A 19372-nucleotide genomic window follows, 5' to 3' on the forward strand; every position below is an offset into this window, starting at 1 on the left:
CAACGTTTGTGGAAAAAATAAAGGATTACAGAAATTAAATATGCAGCAGGCCGTCCAGGTGGTGTCTGCGTGTCTCAAGATGAGTAAAATAGGCTGTGATTTGCAGATTTTTCTTTGCTTTAGCCCACTTTTGTTTTTCTGGAAAGGCTGCTGTGTGCCTTAGTGAACAACGACACTAGAAGTGCAGGCTCTTCTTCAGAAAATTTTCATTTGCACTTATTTCAGTAACAATCAGTGTGTGATTGATTGAGTGCTTATTTATGTGCTTTGTCAAATATTTGGTTATTAAATTATGATGTCATATTTACTTCATATTACTTATCACAGCAGTCTTCTTTCAGTTGACTTGATGCTCCAGTAGGAGACTTGAGCCGTGGCCTCATCAAAGTAGTACTTTATGTTCACTCGTAAAGAGGCTGCTTAAGAAGAGTTTTGAGGAACACACTGTGGCCCACCAGGCTGGCACTGCCAGCTGAACCCGACACAGACACGCGTGGGACACAAGTTCAATGCACACTCTGATTTTATTTTTTTTCCCTTGTGGGAAATGCCTTCCCCTTGCCCCACAAGTATAACAGTCCCGGCACAAGCACAGCACAAACAATTAATCCCTTCCTTCCTTCTCCTCCTTCACTCTTCGGGTCAAGCTTTGTCGTTTCCCCTCCCGACTCTGGCTCCCCAAGTAGTGGCTGCTGGCTCCTTTTATTATGCACCCTCGTTTCTGGCAGCACTTCTGGGTGTGGTGGAAGAACTGCCCATAAGGGCTCAGCAGCTCCAGCTGCAGCACCCCCTGGTGGCACCTATGGATCCCAACAGGGCTGCACCGCACTCCAACTCCCATGAAGCCCTGCTGGAGTCTGAGGCACCGCTGCAACCCAGGGGAGTTGCCATCTAGCGTCCCGGGGGAGGTAATGCTCTGGCCACGCTTGCTCCCCTGTCCTCCCAATGTGGAGGTGTCCCAGCCAGGCAAGGGCCTCAGCCTTACACTACAACACAGAAAAGTAGCTTGAATGTTACATACGTGGTGTCACGCATGCGCAAGTAGGAGGCCGCGGACGGATCTTAAACCGCTTTGAAAGACGTTCGCCGGCGGGGAGTGGCGGGTACTAACCGTTCTCCTTTGTCTTCCAGAAAAAGAGACGCTCCGGCATCATAGCCTGCCCGCAGTACGTCCACTTCCGCCCTTCCTCCGCCATCTTTCCTGACGTCAGCAGTCCCATCTTCCCTCACGGTTCCTTCCCAGCATCCTTCCACCTCTGAAAGGCGTCGCGCATATGAACTGTTTTGTTTATATTTTGACCTGTTCTTTTTTGAAAAATTGTGGAATTGTCTGCAATATACGGGGCCGGAAAAACCCCAAACCTTTATACTGTCTATTGCTCTTTTTTACAGTGTATACGTGTAAAGTTGTTCGTTAATCACTTAGATTGATTATTTTTGGCAAATACAGCCCCATTACGTCAGTGTTTCCTGTTAGTAAGACACCGGCTGGGTCTTTCGACTAAGACTTTTGTCTGCTCTTTATTGGCTTTATTAATTAATCTTCAATGTCTCTGGACATTGTTCTTTTAACAGGCTGGTCTTGGGGTGCTTGCTCAGAAGGTATTACGTGGTCTGTGCCATATTAAGCATTTCCAGACTACTGAAATTCACATTTCTTTGCTTAGCTGACTATTTTATTCAAAGCGACTTACAAAAGAGATCAACTTAATCGAGTAAACATCAGTCTGGGGGACTGTTTGGGAACAAGTATTACAGGACAAGGGTACCAAACTGATTTCCACAAGTGAAAAGCTAAACACAAAATATGAGTGAGTTACTGTACAATTCCCAGATTTACAAAACCTAACAGCTATACATCCATCCATCCATTATCCAACCCGCTATATCCTAACTACAGGATCATGGGGGTCAGCTGGAGTCAATCCCAGCGAGCACAGGTTGCGAGGCAGGAAACAAGCCCCGGGCAGGGTGCCAGCCCACCGCAGAACCTAACAGCTATCACTTTGAAATTCACCAGACAAGAGTCTTCAAATGTTTCTTGAATACACTAAGGGAGTAAGAGTTTCAAACGGAGGTGGGCAGCTTGTTCTACCAGCCAAGATTTGATACCACACATCACTAGAAGCCATTCATCAGCTGACCTTGGTGGTTGAGAAGGAGCATAGGACCTCAGAGGTGTCTCCATATACATAGGTATAGAACTACTAACTACTCTGTAGGAAAGTATCAAGGATTTGAACATAATACATACCACTACAGGAAGTCAGTGTAGTGATCTGAACAGTGGAGTGACATGTGCCCACCTTGGCTGGTCAAACACCACACTTGCCACTGAATATCGAATCATTCTCTGAGGCTTTAGGACACATGCCGGTGCTCCTGCCAGCAGAGAGTTGCAGTAGTCCAGCCATGATAAGACCAGAGCCTGGACCAGTTGTTGTGCTGCGTACTCTGCCAGATATGGTCTGATGTTGTAGACATTGTACAGAGTAGATCTGCAAGACCAGGTGACAACAGCAACATGATCCTTGAAGAATCTGGTCATCAATCACCAACCCAAAGTTGTGTATGGACTTGACAGGCATTAGTGATGATGTACCAAGGTGAGCAGAGATGGGGTAACAAACAGATGGGTGAGCTAAAAAAACAAGAAGGTCTGACTTTGCCAGGTTGAGCTGGAGATAGTGATCCTTCATTCAGGGTGCAATATCAGTGAGACATGCAAGATACCATGTGGTCCTCTGGAGAGAACGATAAGTATAGCTGTGTGTTATCAGCATACCACTAATAAGAGAAACCATGGGACTGGATGGCAGGGCCCAATGAGAAGGTGTATAGGGAGAAAAGGTAAGGGCCCAGCACCAATGAATGGGGCACCCCTGTGCTCACCTGGTGTACCCTTGACATCTCTCCATGCCAGGAGACAAGGTAGGATCTGGCAAGAGGCTGGACTCAAACCACCTGGGGGCAGTCATGGTGATGCCATTGTCAGAGATGGTGGCAAGAAAGATCTGGTGATCTTCCAAGAGAGATGGGGTGGCCACGTTCAGACGCCTTCCTGACCGCTCCGTCTAGACTGTAAGTTTGTTTAGTTTATTTCCTTTATTATTTCTTCAATTACAGCTGACATCGGGTTTAGTAATATATGACAGTAGAGCACTTTTAGAAATTGGAAACAGGTTGTCTACTTTTATTTCGGACACTTTTAAGCGCCGATCCATCGTGGCCAGCTGAGATACTCCGCAACCTGGACAACAACAATAGACGCCACTCTTACCCGCAGCGACAAACAAAGAAATGGCGTGGGAAATGTGGCGGCGTCCAAAACAGTCTGATACAACAAGCATATCGCCCACCACTGCCTAGCATCCTGCTGGCTAATGTTCAGTCACTGGAGAACAAGCTGGATGACCTGAGAGCAAGAGTTACCTTCCAACGTGACATGAGGGACTGTAACATTTTCTGCTTTACGGAGACATGGCTGACCCCCACAGTGCCGGACCAAGCAGTAACCCTGTTGGATTCATTCTCTATGTTTTGCATGGACAGAACGGCGGAATCTAACAAATCTAAAGGTGGGGGAGTCTGCTTCATGACTAATAACAAGTGGTGCGATGCCAGGAATGCTTCCTTTCTCTCCGGCTACTGCTCGCCTCATCTGGAGTATTTAATTGTCAAATGTTGTCCTCACTATCTGCCTCTTGAGTTTACCTCGGTCATTGCCATGGCGGTCTACATCCCACCCCACACAGACACAGGCACTGCTTTGTCTAAACTCCATGATGTTCTGTGTACGACTCAAAAGAAACACCCAGATGCAGCATTCATCATGGCAGAGAACTTTAACAAGACAAACCTCAGACAAGTAATGCCGAACTTCCACCAACATGTCACGTGTCCAACTAGGGGAGCCAGAATTCTGGATCACTGCTACACCCCGTACAAGCAGGGCTACAAAGCTATTTCACATCCAGCGTTTGGGAAGTCTGACCATAATGCCTTTTTCCTCATGCCGGAATATAAACAAAATTTCATTTGTGAAGCTCTGGTCACGAGGGAGGTGAAGTGCTGGTCTGCCCAATCAGAAGCCATGCTGCAGGACGTGCTCGATGACATAGACTGGGACATGATCTGAACATGCATAGATGACATCAACGAGTTTGCGGAAGCAGTAATTAGCTTTGTTAGTATGCTTGCTGATGAAGTTGTCCCCACGGTGTGAATTAAATCTTTTCCCAACCAGAAACCGTGGGTTGACAGATCGATCCGCATGGCAGTAAATGGTCGAAGTGCTGCTTATAATGCTGGACTCACTACTGGCGATATGACCGCTTACAAATCGGCTTCATACGGCGTTCGACGCACTGTGGAAGAGGCCAAACACCAGTATCTGGAACAAGTAGAATTGCACTTTCAACAAGGCAACATACGGAGCATGTGGCATGGACTGAGTACCATCATGGACTACAAAGGAAAATCTCACACGACGGTATGCGCAGACTGTGCATTTGCATTTGCTAACGAACCCAACGCATTTCACGGCCATTTTGAGGCTGGTTATGCAGCTAGCGCTAATTACTGCCTGACTACGGAGGATGGTGACGTCATCAGCATTGCAGAGCGCGATGTGCGTGCAGCACTGAAGCGAGTAAATATCAGGAAGAAGAGGGACCAGACGGCATCTCTGAATGCCTGCTACATTGCTGTGCTGACTATCTAGCTGGAGTACTCACCACCATCTTTAATGAGTCTGTGGTTCCTACGTGCTTCAAAAGATCCATAATCATTCCTGTTCAAAAGAACAATAAGCCCGTGTGCCTGAATGACTACCGACCTGTTGCACTGACATCAGTAGTCATGAAGGTGTTCGAAAGACATCATCTCATCCTCCATCCCAAGCACCGTTGACTCACTCCAGTTCACCCAACAGATCGACAGAGTACGCCATTTCCCACGTACTGCACACCACCCTCAGCCATGTGGACAAGAAACAGAGGAACTATGTGAGATTGTTTTTCATTGACTATAGTTCAGCATTCAATACAATAATACCCTGTAGACTGTTTGTGAAACTGAGGGACTCAATAACCGCTTGTGTGTGGGTGCTGGACTTCCTCACAGGCAGAACACAGGCAGTGAGGCAACAGTATCACCATCAACACAGGAGCTCCACAAGGGTGTGTTCTTAGCCCCCTGCTGTACCCCCTCTACACCCATGACTGCACGGCCACGTATTCCTCCAAAACTATCGTGAAGTTTGCAGATGACACGGTGGTATTGGGCTTCATCACGAACAATGATGAGACGGCCTACAAGGATGAAGCTGCAAACCTGACATTGTGGTATCAGGAAAACTGCCTCCAGCTCAATGTTAGCAAAACTGGAGCTGGTGGTGGACTTCAACAGGAGACAGCAGTGGGACTATAAGCTCCTCATCATTAATGGGACTCCAGTGGAAAGGGTGAACAGTTTTAAATACCTGGGGGTTCACATCTCTGAGGACCTGACATGGTCTGAACACATCCAAGTTCAGACCAAAAGGGCAAAGCGGTGACTCGACCATCTCAGACAGCTTAGGAAGTTTGGGGTCTCTTCAGGGATTCTGAAAACTTTCTACTCTGGCGCTGTGGAAAGTACCCTGACACAGAACATTACATCCTGGTTTGGAACCTGCTGTCATAAAGCCCTACAGAGAGTGATCTGTGCAGCAGAACGCTGCTGCAGGTCAGCTCTACCATCTATGCAGGACATTTACACCAGAAGATGCAGGACAAGAGCTCTCAGGATTATCAAAGACTGGCCAGGACAGAGAGACTCAGAAGGAGTTTCTATCCTCAAGCAATAAGAATGTTAAATCAGAACATGCCATCCTTACCCATGACCCTCCACATTCTTAGACTGGACTGTAATTGTACCATGATGCCTACCCTTACCTTGTTTTAGAATTGGTCTGTCCTTTAACACTATGCACCTGTCTAATTTTGGTTTTGCACAATAATTACTGCACTATTGCACTTTAACACTTAATTCTACTGTATTTCACTTAATTTGACTTATTTATTTATGTCCTGTTATATTGTTATCTTTCAGTCTAGGACTGTTTTGTTAATCTAACTGATATTCTTCTAACTTTGCACAGATTTTGATAAACGGATCAGGATGCATTTCACTGTGTGTTGTCCTGTAGAACTATGCATGTGACGAATAAAGAATCTTGAATCTTGAATATCAAAGGTAGAGGAGATATGCAGCAGGATGAGCACAGGCATGATATTTTGCCATTTTCCACTCCTTTGGAATCTCTCCAATGAGCTATGACTTTATAAGAATATGTGTCTCAAGTTTGTTTCATGAATTGTTTTTGTGAACCGAGAAAACACAAATCCAGCTTCGCATGAATCATTTTGCTCATTACTATCGTAACACATCCAGGGGAACTCTGTTGTCAGGGTCTCCAACTCACCCTGGTGTTCGTGACTCACTTATTACAGACGATGTTGTGGCAGACACTGCCATTCAAGAGGGTTGTCATCTGTCAGTGGCTCTCGCTCTTTCTTTCTCTCTCAGGCCCCTGACATGCTGAACCTTTGCTCCTTCCTGTGTTATATTTATGCCACTTGTGCCCTGGTGCACATTATAATCTGGTCATCTTCTTAAAGTACACTACATGAATAGTTCAGGCCAGTTCATCAAGATGTGATTATTTTTATGTGCATGGTAAGCAGCCGGCTGACCGCAGGATCTCACAGAGAGTCAGCCATGCAGACTGAACCACCATTTCAGCTCAAAAGCAGCCACCAAGCCACAGTAGCGTGTGAGACGCCTCTCTAACCTAAACAGCGCAGTCAGCCTTCTACGGCTTTTCCTGTCTTCGCTTTGATTGAAGTCAACTTTAACAAGGACTTGTTTGCTTCTGGGATCATTTCTTGCATTTCTTTATATGAATAGGGTGACAACAAAAACTGTACTGAGATAAGATCTTCCTGAAAAACAAGCCCCTCAGCACTGACTACGACAGTGGCAACATTTGTGCAGAGAAGAAAACTGTAAGCCTACAGCCACACCTTCTCGTCACCTTACACTGGTTCACGCCGTTCACGCGTCTGTTGTTAGATGACGTTATTTATCTATGCTCAGGATATTTTGTTTGTCTACTGCTCAGTATTTTCAAATGAAAGAAAAATAAAAATTTGCTCATAAAATGGAAAACTGCACATGCAGGCCTATTCAAATCTGGGCTCTTCTCTGTGCTCTAAATATTTGCATCTTTTTGTCAGCCTGTTCATACCCATGTCCTCTATGATTGGACAAAGCCACACCATGTTGTGCTGCATAAGTCTAAACTTCCGGCAGCAGCTGGGCAGGGTCAAGGCTGGGCGAATGACATTAGACTAAAGGTAGTGGATGAAGGAGGTGAAACTCACAAGGAGGAAAACCGGCGCACAGCACTGCGAAGACAAGTCACTCGTCTGGCCATGCCTGTAGTACCAGACGGACCCCAGGTAGGACACATTTCTGTCACCAGCAGACAAAGCTGAATGTGGGGACACTGCAAGTGTCTGGGATGTGGCTTACTTGAGAGATGTTGGGGAATGTTTGGGAAGGAGACTCGACTCAAGGGGCTGGATGAATGTTCATTCAGTGGCACTCACCTTGGTGGGCTAAGTGTTGTGTGCTCAGGATAGGCAGGCTGTAGATCGGCATCTGATCGGTGAATCACTGTTATATGTGTGTATGTGCGCATCCTCTTTAAAGACACATGGATTTATTAGTTTATAGATCTGTACATGTATACAGGTATGAATCATGGATAGATAGATAGATAGATAGATAGATAGATAGATAGATAGATAGATAGATAGATAGATAGATAGATAGATAGATGATAGAAAGGTGCTATATAGATAGATAGATAGATAGATAGATAGATAGATAGATAGATAGATAGATAGATAGATGTGAAAGGCACTATATAATAATATAATAGATAGATAGATAGATAGATAGATAGATAGATAGATAGATAGATAGATAGATAGATAGATAGATGTGAAAGGCACTATATAATAATATAATAGACAGATAGATAGATAGATAGATAGATAGATAGATAGATAGATAGATAGATAGATAGATAGATAGATAGATAGATAGATAGATAGATAGATAGATAGATAGATAGATAGATAGATAGATGTGAAAGGTACTATATAATAATATAATAGAACTATATAATAATATAATAGATAGATAGATAGATAGATAGATGTGAAAGGTGCTATATAATAGATAGATAGATAGATAGATAGATAGATAGATATGAAAGGCACTATATAATAATATAAAAGATAGGAGTCAAAATAATTTTTTTCTCATCTTTCCGGCTATCTGACCTTATGATCTGACTTATCATTACAAATTTAAAAGAAAATCTAAGGACTTTACTTTTTGCATTAATTATATGTATATAGGTTATGTAAGGGCATATCGATGTATTCATATGTATCATTTTTGGTGTGCCATATATTCATTTTATTCTGTTTTTCTTTTCTTACAAATACTTCTTTGATATCTTCTAAAGCACTTTGACCTACATGAAAATGTGCTGTATAAATGAGTGTTGTTGTTCGTATGGACGCTCATCCCAGACTTGTTTCTGCTTTGTGTCCGGTGCTGAACATACAATATAAGGCACTTCTGGATTGTGGCTGTGAAGGGAATAAGTGGATCTGAAAACAGATAAAACAATGGGTTTGTGTTTGTTTCTACAGGAGTCCTTAGTGTGAGAGCAAACGTGAAAAAGCATGGAAATCAGTGCTGAGCTCGGTCTTTGGTGCTAAAGGCCATGTAAAAGACGCTTTTCACTTGGCACTTTCATGGCAAAACATTCAATTACATAATTAACCACTAAACGTATGAGATTTATATGTTGCTGGCAACGTATGAAATGCAGGCATTGTATAGAATGCCTGGCGTGTTTAGGCAAAGTTTGAAATATCTGAATTATTTTAATATTATATATACTTTCCCTAGGCATTGTATGTAATACCTAGGCATTATATAGAATGCCAAATGCTATTTAGGCAAAGTATTGTCTTTTGGCATTGCATAGAATGGCTAGGAAATGTGTGACATATTAATTATTTCATACTTTGACATCCAGTTTTCAGCGTTCTATACAATACCTGCATTTCATACATTGCTGGTAACAGTATCATCTGGGAGATCCATACCTGTCACATTGTAACACCTTATAGGACTTGCCAGACACCTGGTGGAGGAGCTCTTTGAATTTAAATTTCACCTGCTTGGAGGGCGTGATACAAACAGCTAATACATAAGAAGGTGGGGATAAACAGTGAAAGGCGCTACATTCAGCCATCACTACAAATTCTCTATTATCTGTTTTGGAGTCCTTTGAGATCAAATACTGTTCTTTTTGTTTGTTTGTTTTTTGGAAACTGTGTTTCGTTGTTTTGTGCTTTGCTGTAGGTGAGCATCTCTATTTCAGACGTTTGACTCTCATTTTAAGAAGTTTGATATGGAATTTTTGCAGAATATATTTTATTTACGAGTTGCAGTACCTTGGAAAAAAAACATCTGGCTAACTCCAGCTTTTTTTTTTTTTGCCGGATCAGTGTAAACTATTTAGCAGTGTAATCTATTTTAAAAACAAGCCGAAATAAAGATAAGAATGCTTTAGCTACTGATGTTCTGACGATGTTTAATATCAGCAGATTAAAAATCGAAAAATAAAAAGGGTGTCGAGAAAGTGTTGTGCTCTGCAGATAAGAGGGAACCTCAGGAATTCAGAAGTGCTGATTGACGACTGCGATGGGTTTCACTTTTATTTCTTACATACCTATCTATCTATCTATCTATCTATCTATCTATCTATCTATCTAATCTATCTATCTATCTATCTATCTATCTATCTATCTATCTATCTATCTATCTATCTATCTATCTATACTGTATAGTGCCTTTTTCATCTATCTATCTATCTATCTATCTATCTATCTATCTATCTATCTATCTATCTATCTATCTGTATATCTATCTATCTATCTATCTATCTATCTATCTATCTATCTATCTATCTATCATATATCTCATCATCTATCTATCTATCTATCTATCTATCTATCTATCTATCTATCTATCTATCTATCTATCTATCTTTAATAGGGCCGTTCATATTTACTTATATATTTCTTTGTTATTCAATACCTTTCTTATCACGTTATGTAACTGCCTATTATATTGTGATTTTCCTGTCTTTCTGTGGTTTTGATTTCTTTTCCTATCTATCAATGTATCTGTTTCTCAGAGAGTTTTTCATTTGTGTTTCTATCTCTAATGCAGAGCCTTTCTCCATCTTTCTGACAATCCATTTTATGGTGTCTTCTTAATATCTGTTTCTATCACTATCTGCAGTATCTATAAGTGAAGGAGTAGGTATGGAAGGAAGTGGACCTGAACGCCCAGGGCCGACTCTAATTGGGACAGTTTCCATTGTCATTATTCTGGCAGTTGACCGCTCCTCTTGACATTTTCTAAACTGCCCACCCACCTTCTCACTGGCTATGTGGCATAAAGGCATGTGAGTTCATTCATCGATTTCTAAAGAATTTAATCTCAGGCATAGCATTGCGGGGTTGGGCTTTACAACTGGAGTCACCTTGCACCTGCTCTGTGACAGTGAACTCTGGTGACATGTGACACAAACAAATGACCACAAGACGCCACTCAGGTTACTTCACATTATGTATCCTGTCTGGTAAAACTCTGCTTGCCATTAGACACATAAAAATCTCACTTCTAATTGTCTACTTGAAGGGGGCGTTGATGGCCTGCTTGTGGGCGTTTTAGATCCTTTGATTCATTGGCGTCTTTTTGGAGTCTCACGCAAGGCTGCCATGTAACTCTCAGCAGGCAAAACAAAATAAGGAAAAACAACGCACTGCAGTGCAGCATTCGACACTATCGTCATCCTCTTAAAAGACAGAAGAGAGCGGCTTGTCTGTGTCAAGGGGTGTGCAGGAACCTCCATCCATCCATTATCCAATCCTCTATATCCTAACTACAGGGTCATGGGGGTCTGCTGGAGCCAATCCCAGCTAACACAGGGCACAAGGCAGGGCACCAGCCCACCGCAGGGCACACACACACACACACACACCAAGCCCACACTAGAACTCCACCTTAAGGCAGACGTGAACCATCACTGACCCGTTTCTTGATTTTTTTGAAGAGGTCTGGCCATTTGCATGAGTTAATTTAGACAAGCCATATCCTCTGCTCGGGTGCTTTCTTAGAAATTTGTTTAAAGATGAACTTTGCTCTTAATTACACTTATACTGGATATCAGTCGCCCCTTTATTTCTTCATTTGTTCCTTCTTTCATTTTGAAAACATGTCTGTTTATCCAAAAGTCACACTTTCTTCTGTATTTTACTTTTGATTTAATTTGTGAATTTAAAGCCATTACACAATTCAGTACGTTAGTCTTCTAAGTACAGGGTGAGCCAAAATGAAGAACCACATTTTTCAAGGTCATGACGTGAGGTAGAGGCAGCTGAGTGGGTTGGGTTGGGGGTTCCTTTGATAGGCAACATGCCCTGGTGCAGTGTGCACCATACTTTCGCTGTCAAAGCGTTCTTCAAAAACTACAAATCCATCATCACTACGCAACGCACCTTCTGAACGCACTTCAGCATTCCTCCTAACGGTGATATCCCAAATCAGAAAACAATTCTTCAATGGGTGGCTAAATTTAACAGAATTGAACAGAAAATCTCCAGGCCGTCCTCGGATTGTATGAACGTCTGACAACATCCAAGCTTTAAGGGCATCAATTCTGCAGTCTCCTAGACGTTCAGCGTGCTTCTGCCTTAGGCATTTCTAACACGTCTTTGAGGAGGAGTTTACATGAGGACCTTCATTTCCATCCATACAAAATGGTGGTCGTGCAGGAACTCACTGAGAGAGGCTGAGATAGCCGTACAGAGTTGTGAGCGAACATTCTGCAAACCCTTCATCGTGATGCCATCGTCATGTGCAGCGACGAGCCACATTTCCATTTGAACGGTTGCGTAAATAAGCAAAACCTTTGCTATTGTGCTAAAACCAACCCTCGAGACCCCTGCACAGTGTGAGTGTTACAGTTTGGTGCGCCATTGTAGAATTTGGCATTGTAGGCCCTTACTTTTTTGAGGAGGGGGGAGCAATGGTCACCATCACTTCAGAACGTTACAATGAGATGTTAGAGAACTTTTTGTGGCCCCAACTGAAAGAAATGGATGTGGTGGATGGCTGGTTTCAACAGGATGGAGCAACAGCTCATACGTTGCGGAGATCCATGCAAGTTTTGCGGGAGATGTTTTCAGATCTCTCTCCACGGCGATGTTGGGTGGCCTTCATGTTCGCCTGATCTCGCTCCGTGCGATTTCTTCTTGTGGGGCTATCTCAAGTCGAAGGTATACACACACCGACACCAAAACCTTGAAGCCCCCAAGGACGCTATTCACCACAAAATGGACGAACGAGTCATACGAGTATTCAGAAATTGTCTTGAAGAATGTATCGCTAATGATGGCCACCCCACTGTAAGCATCATTTTTAAAAAGACAGTGAAAAAACTTTTTTGTATACCCATTCTTGTGTCTTAATGAAATGTATTTTATCTTGAAGTGTTTTCGTTGAATAAACGTTTGAAATCTGGTACTTCTTTTTGGCTCACCCAATATTAAACATCATTATAATGGATGGCTGTTTACAGTTAAAGTAAAGGACCACACAACTAACTCTTATGGACACATCTTCACAGGCCTTTGCAGAAAACTTGACTGAGTTAACAAACAAAGAAAGACTCTAGAAAAAGAAATATTTACCTGATTAATTAAATAATAACTCCTTAAATCAGCTAACCATTCAAGCAAACATCTAGACATCCAAAACCTTCCAAACACAGAGGAAAAACATGCAAAGTACAGCAGCGGCAGGTGTGGAGACCAAAGTGAGGATGCTGCCCTAAAGATGGCACTGACAACAACAACAACAACATTTATTTCTGTAGCACATTTTCTTCCACAGGGTATTGCTCAAAGAGTTCTACAAAATGCAAAAATAAATAGTTAAAATCTAAGAAAATTGAATTAAAGTTAAATAAGAATAATGATGAATGAATAACACACCAAAATAACGGTTACATAAGATATATAATTAATAGAGAAGCAAAGTCCTTTATATAAAATTGTTTTTAAAGATAAATCCAATGATAAGGTCAGATGTCTGAGATGAAATAAGTAAGAAAAGTTAGAAAAAAAAAAAAACAGAGAACCTGTAGAAACAAAATCTGCAGGGGCCCAAAGACCACCCAGCATCCCCTGGACATTCTACCTAACATACAGTGGGTACAGAAAGTATTCAGACCCCCTTCAACTTTTCACTCTTTGTTATATTGCAGCCATTTGCTAAAATCATTTAAATTATTTTTTTTCCTCATTAATGTACACACAGCACCCCTTATTGACAGACAAAAAAAGAATTTTTGAAATAGTTGCAGATTTATTAAAAAAGAAAAACTGAAATATCACCTGGTCCTAAGTATTCAGACTTCATTGTGGGGACTGTATTGGACAAGTGATGAGCAGTGCCTGGTTGTCTCCACACACTGAGGAGAGCCAAAACACATGAGAACCTGCATGGGGTTTGCTAAAAGACACCTGAAGGACTCTAAGATGGTGAGAAATAAGATTCTCTGGTCTGATGAGACCAAGATAGAACTTTTTGGCCTTAATTCTAAGCGGTATGTGTGGAGAAAACAAGGCACTGCTCATCACTTGTCCAATACAGTCCCCACAGTGAAGCATGGCGGTGGCAGCATCATGCTGTGGGTTTTTTTTTCAGCTGCAGGGACAGGACGATGGGTTGCAATCAAGGGAAAGATGAATGCTGGCAAGTACAGGGATATCCTGGACAAAAACCTTCTCCAGAGTGCTAAGGACCTCAGACTGGGCCGAAGGTTTACCTTCCAACAAGACAATGACCCTAAGCACCCAGCTAAAATAACGAAGGAGTGGCTTCACAACACCTCTGTGACTGTTTTTGAATGGCACAGCCAGAGCCCTGACTTAAACCCAATTAAGCATCTCTGGAGAGACCTAAAAATGGCTGTCCACCAACGTTCACCATCCCACCTGACAGAACTGGAGAGGATCTGCAAGGAGGAATGGCAGAGGATCCCCAAATCCAGGTGTGAAAAACTTGTTGCATCTTTCCCAAGCAGACTCATGGCTGTATGAGCTCAAAAGAGTGCTTCTACTAAATACTGAGCAAAGGGTCTGAATACTTAGGACCAGGTGATATTTCAGTTTTTCTTTTTTAATAAATCTGCAACAATTTCAAAAATTCTTTTTTTTGTCTGTCAATATGGGGTGCTGTGTGTACATTAATGAGGAAAAAAATTAATCTAAATGATTTTAGCAAATGGCTGCAATATAACAAAGAGTGAAAAATTGAAGAGGGTCTGAATACTTTCTGTACCCACTGTAAATGTCCTGAAGTTGTTCAGATAGGAGTCTCTGCGGACTGTGATGTTGTGATCTTTAGTGAGAGTAGACAGCAGGTTGAGGCAAACATACAGAGGTAGACGTACACACTGGAGAGAAAGGGAATGAAAGTCAGTATAAGTAAGATGGAGTACATGTGTGTGAATGGAAGGGTGTGACTGCAAGGAGAAGAGGGGGTGAAGATAGACAAATTTAAATACTTGGACTCAGCAGTCTAAAGCAATGGAGAGTTCGGCAGAGAGGTGAAGAAGAGTGTGCAGGCAGGGTGGACTGAGTGGAGAAGAGTGGTAGGAGTGATTTGTGATAGTAGAGTAACTGCAAGAGCTAGTTTGTATGGTTTGGGGACGGTGGCACTAATGGAAAGACAGGATGCAGAGCTGGAAGTGGCAAAGTCAAAGATTCTATAATTTTCGCATGTTGTAATGAGGGTAGAGAGTATTAGAAATGAATATATTAGAATTACAACCCCAAGTGTTGACCAAGTAGTGACCAAGTGTGAGAGAGTCTATATTGAGATGGTCTGGGCATGTGGAGAGAAGAGATGAGGAGTACATCAAGAAAAACATGTTAAGGATGGAACCGCCAGGCAAGAGGGCAAGTGGAAGGCTAAAGAGGAGGTTTATGGGTGTGGTGAGAGGGAGGACATGAAGGTAGTTGGGGGAGCTGAAAAGGATGTAAAAGATGGGGATATATAGATATGGGAACGGATGATCCCAAAATAGGAGAAGCAGAAAGGAGTTGAAAAAGAAGTTTCTTGCAGGTAATCGAGGTTTCTGCTTTTATTGCGGTGTCAAAGGTGGCTGCACAATACTTTGATCAGGTGGTGGTGGTGGTGGAGTTTTGACTGCGCTATTATATCTTTTGGTTGGGGTTTGTTTTGTTCTAAATCTGGTGTGAGGATGTTTGTTTCAGTGGAGCAATATTTTATTAGATGGGCAGTGTCACACACAGCTTAAGAATTCTGATGATGTTGTCTGATGCCTTCTCTCTTAATCACACTTCAGAATGGATGGTTGACACCCTTTCTACTGCTGACATGATTTCTGTTGTCCACTCTCCTGGAACCCTCCATTTCGTGCCTGGGACCCATATGACCTCAAACCCCTTCATTGCTGTGAGTTCCTTGTATGGACTTGCATCGGAAAATAGGTTGCTTTGTCTTTGCAAAAAGACTGTTTATTTCCTCCATTTGCTTTACATTATATGGGGTCACAAAAAGTCAGTAGGAGTAAGATGGAGCACATGTACGTGAATGAGAGGGATTGTGGTGGAAGGGTGTGACTGCAAGGAGTACAGGTGGTGTCCCAAACCCTTTTCAGTGTTGCACATCTCCTTTTACAGCAGCCTATTAAACAATTTGATATTCTTCAGTTATTTATAGGGACACACTGCCTGAAATTGGGACTGTCCTGGTTCCTGTGACAGTGCAATAATGAATCATTATCATCTGCAGATAGTGCAGCTCTGAGGTTGATTCAGTGTAAGGAAAATTCTGACTAAATGTGGACAGGGGCTTACTTGCCACAGGATACTTCATTCATATCTAGAAAACCTTTTGTTTCCCTTGCTTTTATGGTTAGTAAGATCATTTAATTTACCTGCTGTGTCTTAAAACATTGTGTTTCTGGGCGCCCAGAAGGACTTGCTGATGTAGAATTGTCAGCTCGTAACAATGAGTTCTTACCTGCGCACACAGTCTGGCATTTCATTACCTGGTATTGGGGATCTGTTTGCCGTCAGTAGCAGCTAAGTGAGGTGAAAAAAAGGAAAGTATACAAAATATACAAGTCGGTGTAACTGCGTTCAAGGAAAGATTGAAACTGTAAGCTCATTTATAGTAGTAGCACAGAATGTTTCTCCATTATAAGACAGTTTGTAAATTCAACAATGGTTTTAATGGGTTATTTTAAAATTTTAAAACCATGTACAATGTGATCTACTCAACAAAACCTGAACTTTCATGACAAATTTTCTTGAAGAATAAGTCTGCCACATTTCAACAAAACTGGTCCCTGATGGGTCAATTTATTTAATGATGATAGACAGACAGACATGGGTGATTCTCACATTATTAAAAATAATAATGATAATTATAAATAAATAAAACCAGGTATTACAAAGGTACAAGCACTGGGCAAAAGGCAGGGACAATCTCTGGAAAAGGCTTCTGCCATTCACAGGATGAACACACACACATGCACACACACCCACACATACAGACACAGGCCCTATTGTGACCTTGCTCTGGATAAGCAGGTATAGAAATGGATGGAAGTTTGGTCATTAGAGAGAAGAAGTAAACTCAAGACAATTCAACAGTGTCAGTAATGCCGACTGATTAGAGAACTATGGGTATCTCCATAATGGATTCTCAGTGATGAGTGGAGTTAGTTAGCTAGTTAGCCAAGTTTCTGTTGTCTTTGGTGCTGTGTCCCTGTATGGTATAAAGCTTTCTCCACTTCTCTCTATCGTGTGCCACTTCATCCAGGTTTCTTCTTCTTACTCCTCTGTCTCTTGCTCGCTCTATCCACCATATCTTTCCACCTCTTTCTTGGCTTTCCTGCTCTGCTCCTTCCTACCAGAATCCATCTTTCTTCTTGCTGTCCTTGAGTCCTCCATGAGCCATACATGTCCTGGCCATCTAATCTCATTCAGCTCCATCTGACCAGTGTTTTCGCTGAAATCCTCATTACTAAATGTTCTTAGCCATCTTATTCCCATAATCCATTTCAATCATGTTTTGTTGAACACATCCAGTCTTCTCTTAATTGCTTGGCTAAGTGTCCAGCTTTCAGCTCCCTACAAGACTACCGGTACTACTGCTGTGTTATAGACTCCTAATTTCATCCACAGTTAGATGTCCCTGTGTGGTATAGCGGGTCCACAGCTCACATCAAGAGGCCAATTTTAAATAAATAATCGCCGAGCTTGCAGCTTAGCGAGGGGTCGTGGTGATTGTGTGGCTGAAACGGTTTCCGAGATGATTCGTGATGTGGGCGTTTCTCACCTAAGTGCACAGGTGTTGAAACCGTCCACATCCGTGATTGTTCTCGGGGCTGCTGATTTGCTATGACTACCACGTCCTTTTAATTAAATAGAAGCGCGAGGCGGCTAAAGGGGGAGAAATGAAGGAAAGAACGGGAGGTTGCTGGAGAAGGCAGGAAGCAGGAGGAGAAAGTTGGCGCGGGAGAGCGAGCGAGTGAGTGCAGGCTCACGTGCAGCTGAGCAGGGAGCCTGGGTGTTGGGCCGACACCCGCGGAGTAGTCGTAGTGGTCGCTCCCGCTGAGTTTTTAGTGAAGAGCGGGAGTGACCAGAAGGCGGATGACTCTCCGTGTAAGGACGCGGAAGGCAGCGGGAGTCAGGACTTTGGGTGTGTATTCCCCAGCGTGGGCGCCCTGGTCGCTGTGGGACCCAAATCGCTGTCTGGAGGAGCCTACTGGAGCCAGGGGTCAGTGAGGCGATCCGATCAGCTGAAGCAGGTAGAGAGAAGGCCAGCTGCAGGTAGGGCGACTCCCCTGTTGAGAAGCCCAGACGGGAGAAGCAGGGGAGCCGCCAGGTAAAGAAGACACCAGGCTTGTTTTGTTTTAAAAGAATTGCTTCCTGCATTATTTTAACCTCGTTGTTTTAAGATTTTAAGATTTTAAGATTAAGATTTGTTTTTTTTCTAATGGATTTTAACCTTTCACTTCTGCTTTTATGGATTATTCATTTATTGACTTTTGAAGCACTGCACTTTATTTAATTTGAACATTGTTTTTGATTATTGTTTTAACAAAAGCACTTTGCACTATTGACACCATCCCCTTGCTATGTTGTGCCTCACTGCCTAGCTCATCGGTAACATTACAGACAGTGTAGGGTTCAAGGACTCCCGGACGGATGATGGGAGCATGGAGCGAACCCGCATCGTCACACCCTGAGCCTCCAGAGTCTTTCTAACTTAAGAACTTCTGCTCCTGCCAAACCTAATCTCTTTGCTATGTCCATCTCACAGCCGTCTTTCTTCTCCATCACTATTCCTAAGTATGTTAGTCTCTCTACTCTTTCCAGCTCTTGACCTTTATATTCCAATCTGTTCATTTTTTCTTGTTCACCAATCTTGTATTTGTTTTAGTGAAGTGAAGTGGACACCTAAGAACTACTCACTCTTTCTACAGAAACCCCATTAATATCAACAGGTGGATGACCTCCTCCAAGTCTCCTAGCATCCATGATGAAGTTATTTCTTCCTATGCTGTGGTCTGTTTCGTTTCTGCTGATAATCAGAATTGCTACCTTTGTGATGTCTGTCAACTTCATAATAAAGTTTGTGTCACATCTGGCAGGACAATTTCTATTGGCATAGAAAGCAGCAACGGCCTGATCAGACAGGCCTGGGGTGGTCCGATGTTCAGGGTGAGACTGATATATGTGTGTTCTCTGACAGTCTGTGGCCCTCCTGTCACACAAGGTAGTCTAAGTCCTGACCCTGCTTCAGTGTGTTGATGGTATAAAATGCTGAGCTAATGTCAGTAAACTCAACTAAATGATGCCTTAATAAAAGTGGACAGCTGCGGAGGTTGTGCCCTCCATCAATCTATTTACAGGGCAGGCAGAATGATGGGAAATGAGGAATGCTGGACTAGATGTGTGCCATGACCCAGAAACTCTTTATGATTTTGGGGTGAATGCCACAGGCTGGCATTGTTCACTGGAACAATCGTAGTTATCTTAGGTGACAGTGGCCTAAGCCTCAGACATATTGAAAACAACTCTTTAAATAATATAATAAATTGACTTTGTGGCTGTGAATGTGC

The 19372-nt window shown here is 42.6% G+C and overlaps 1 protein-coding gene across 1 annotated transcript in view; it reads left to right on the forward strand.

Moving 5' to 3' along the window:
* Positions 1-7438: 7438 nt before the first annotated feature.
* The window catches only part of trpm5 (transient receptor potential cation channel, subfamily M, member 5), a 197583-nt gene continuing 185649 nt past the window's right edge, over positions 7439-19372 (forward strand). Inside the window, exon 1 of the mRNA XM_039744779.1 lies at positions 7439-7505. Coding sequence (XP_039600713.1) covers positions 7479-7505 — 27 coding nt within the window. The 5' untranslated portion in view covers positions 7439-7478. The remainder of the gene's footprint in view (positions 7506-19372) is intronic.

Source organism: Polypterus senegalus, chromosome 1 (assembly GCF_016835505.1).
Source record: "Polypterus senegalus isolate Bchr_013 chromosome 1, ASM1683550v1, whole genome shotgun sequence".
Classification (NCBI taxonomy): Eukaryota; Metazoa; Chordata; class Cladistia; order Polypteriformes; family Polypteridae; genus Polypterus; species Polypterus senegalus.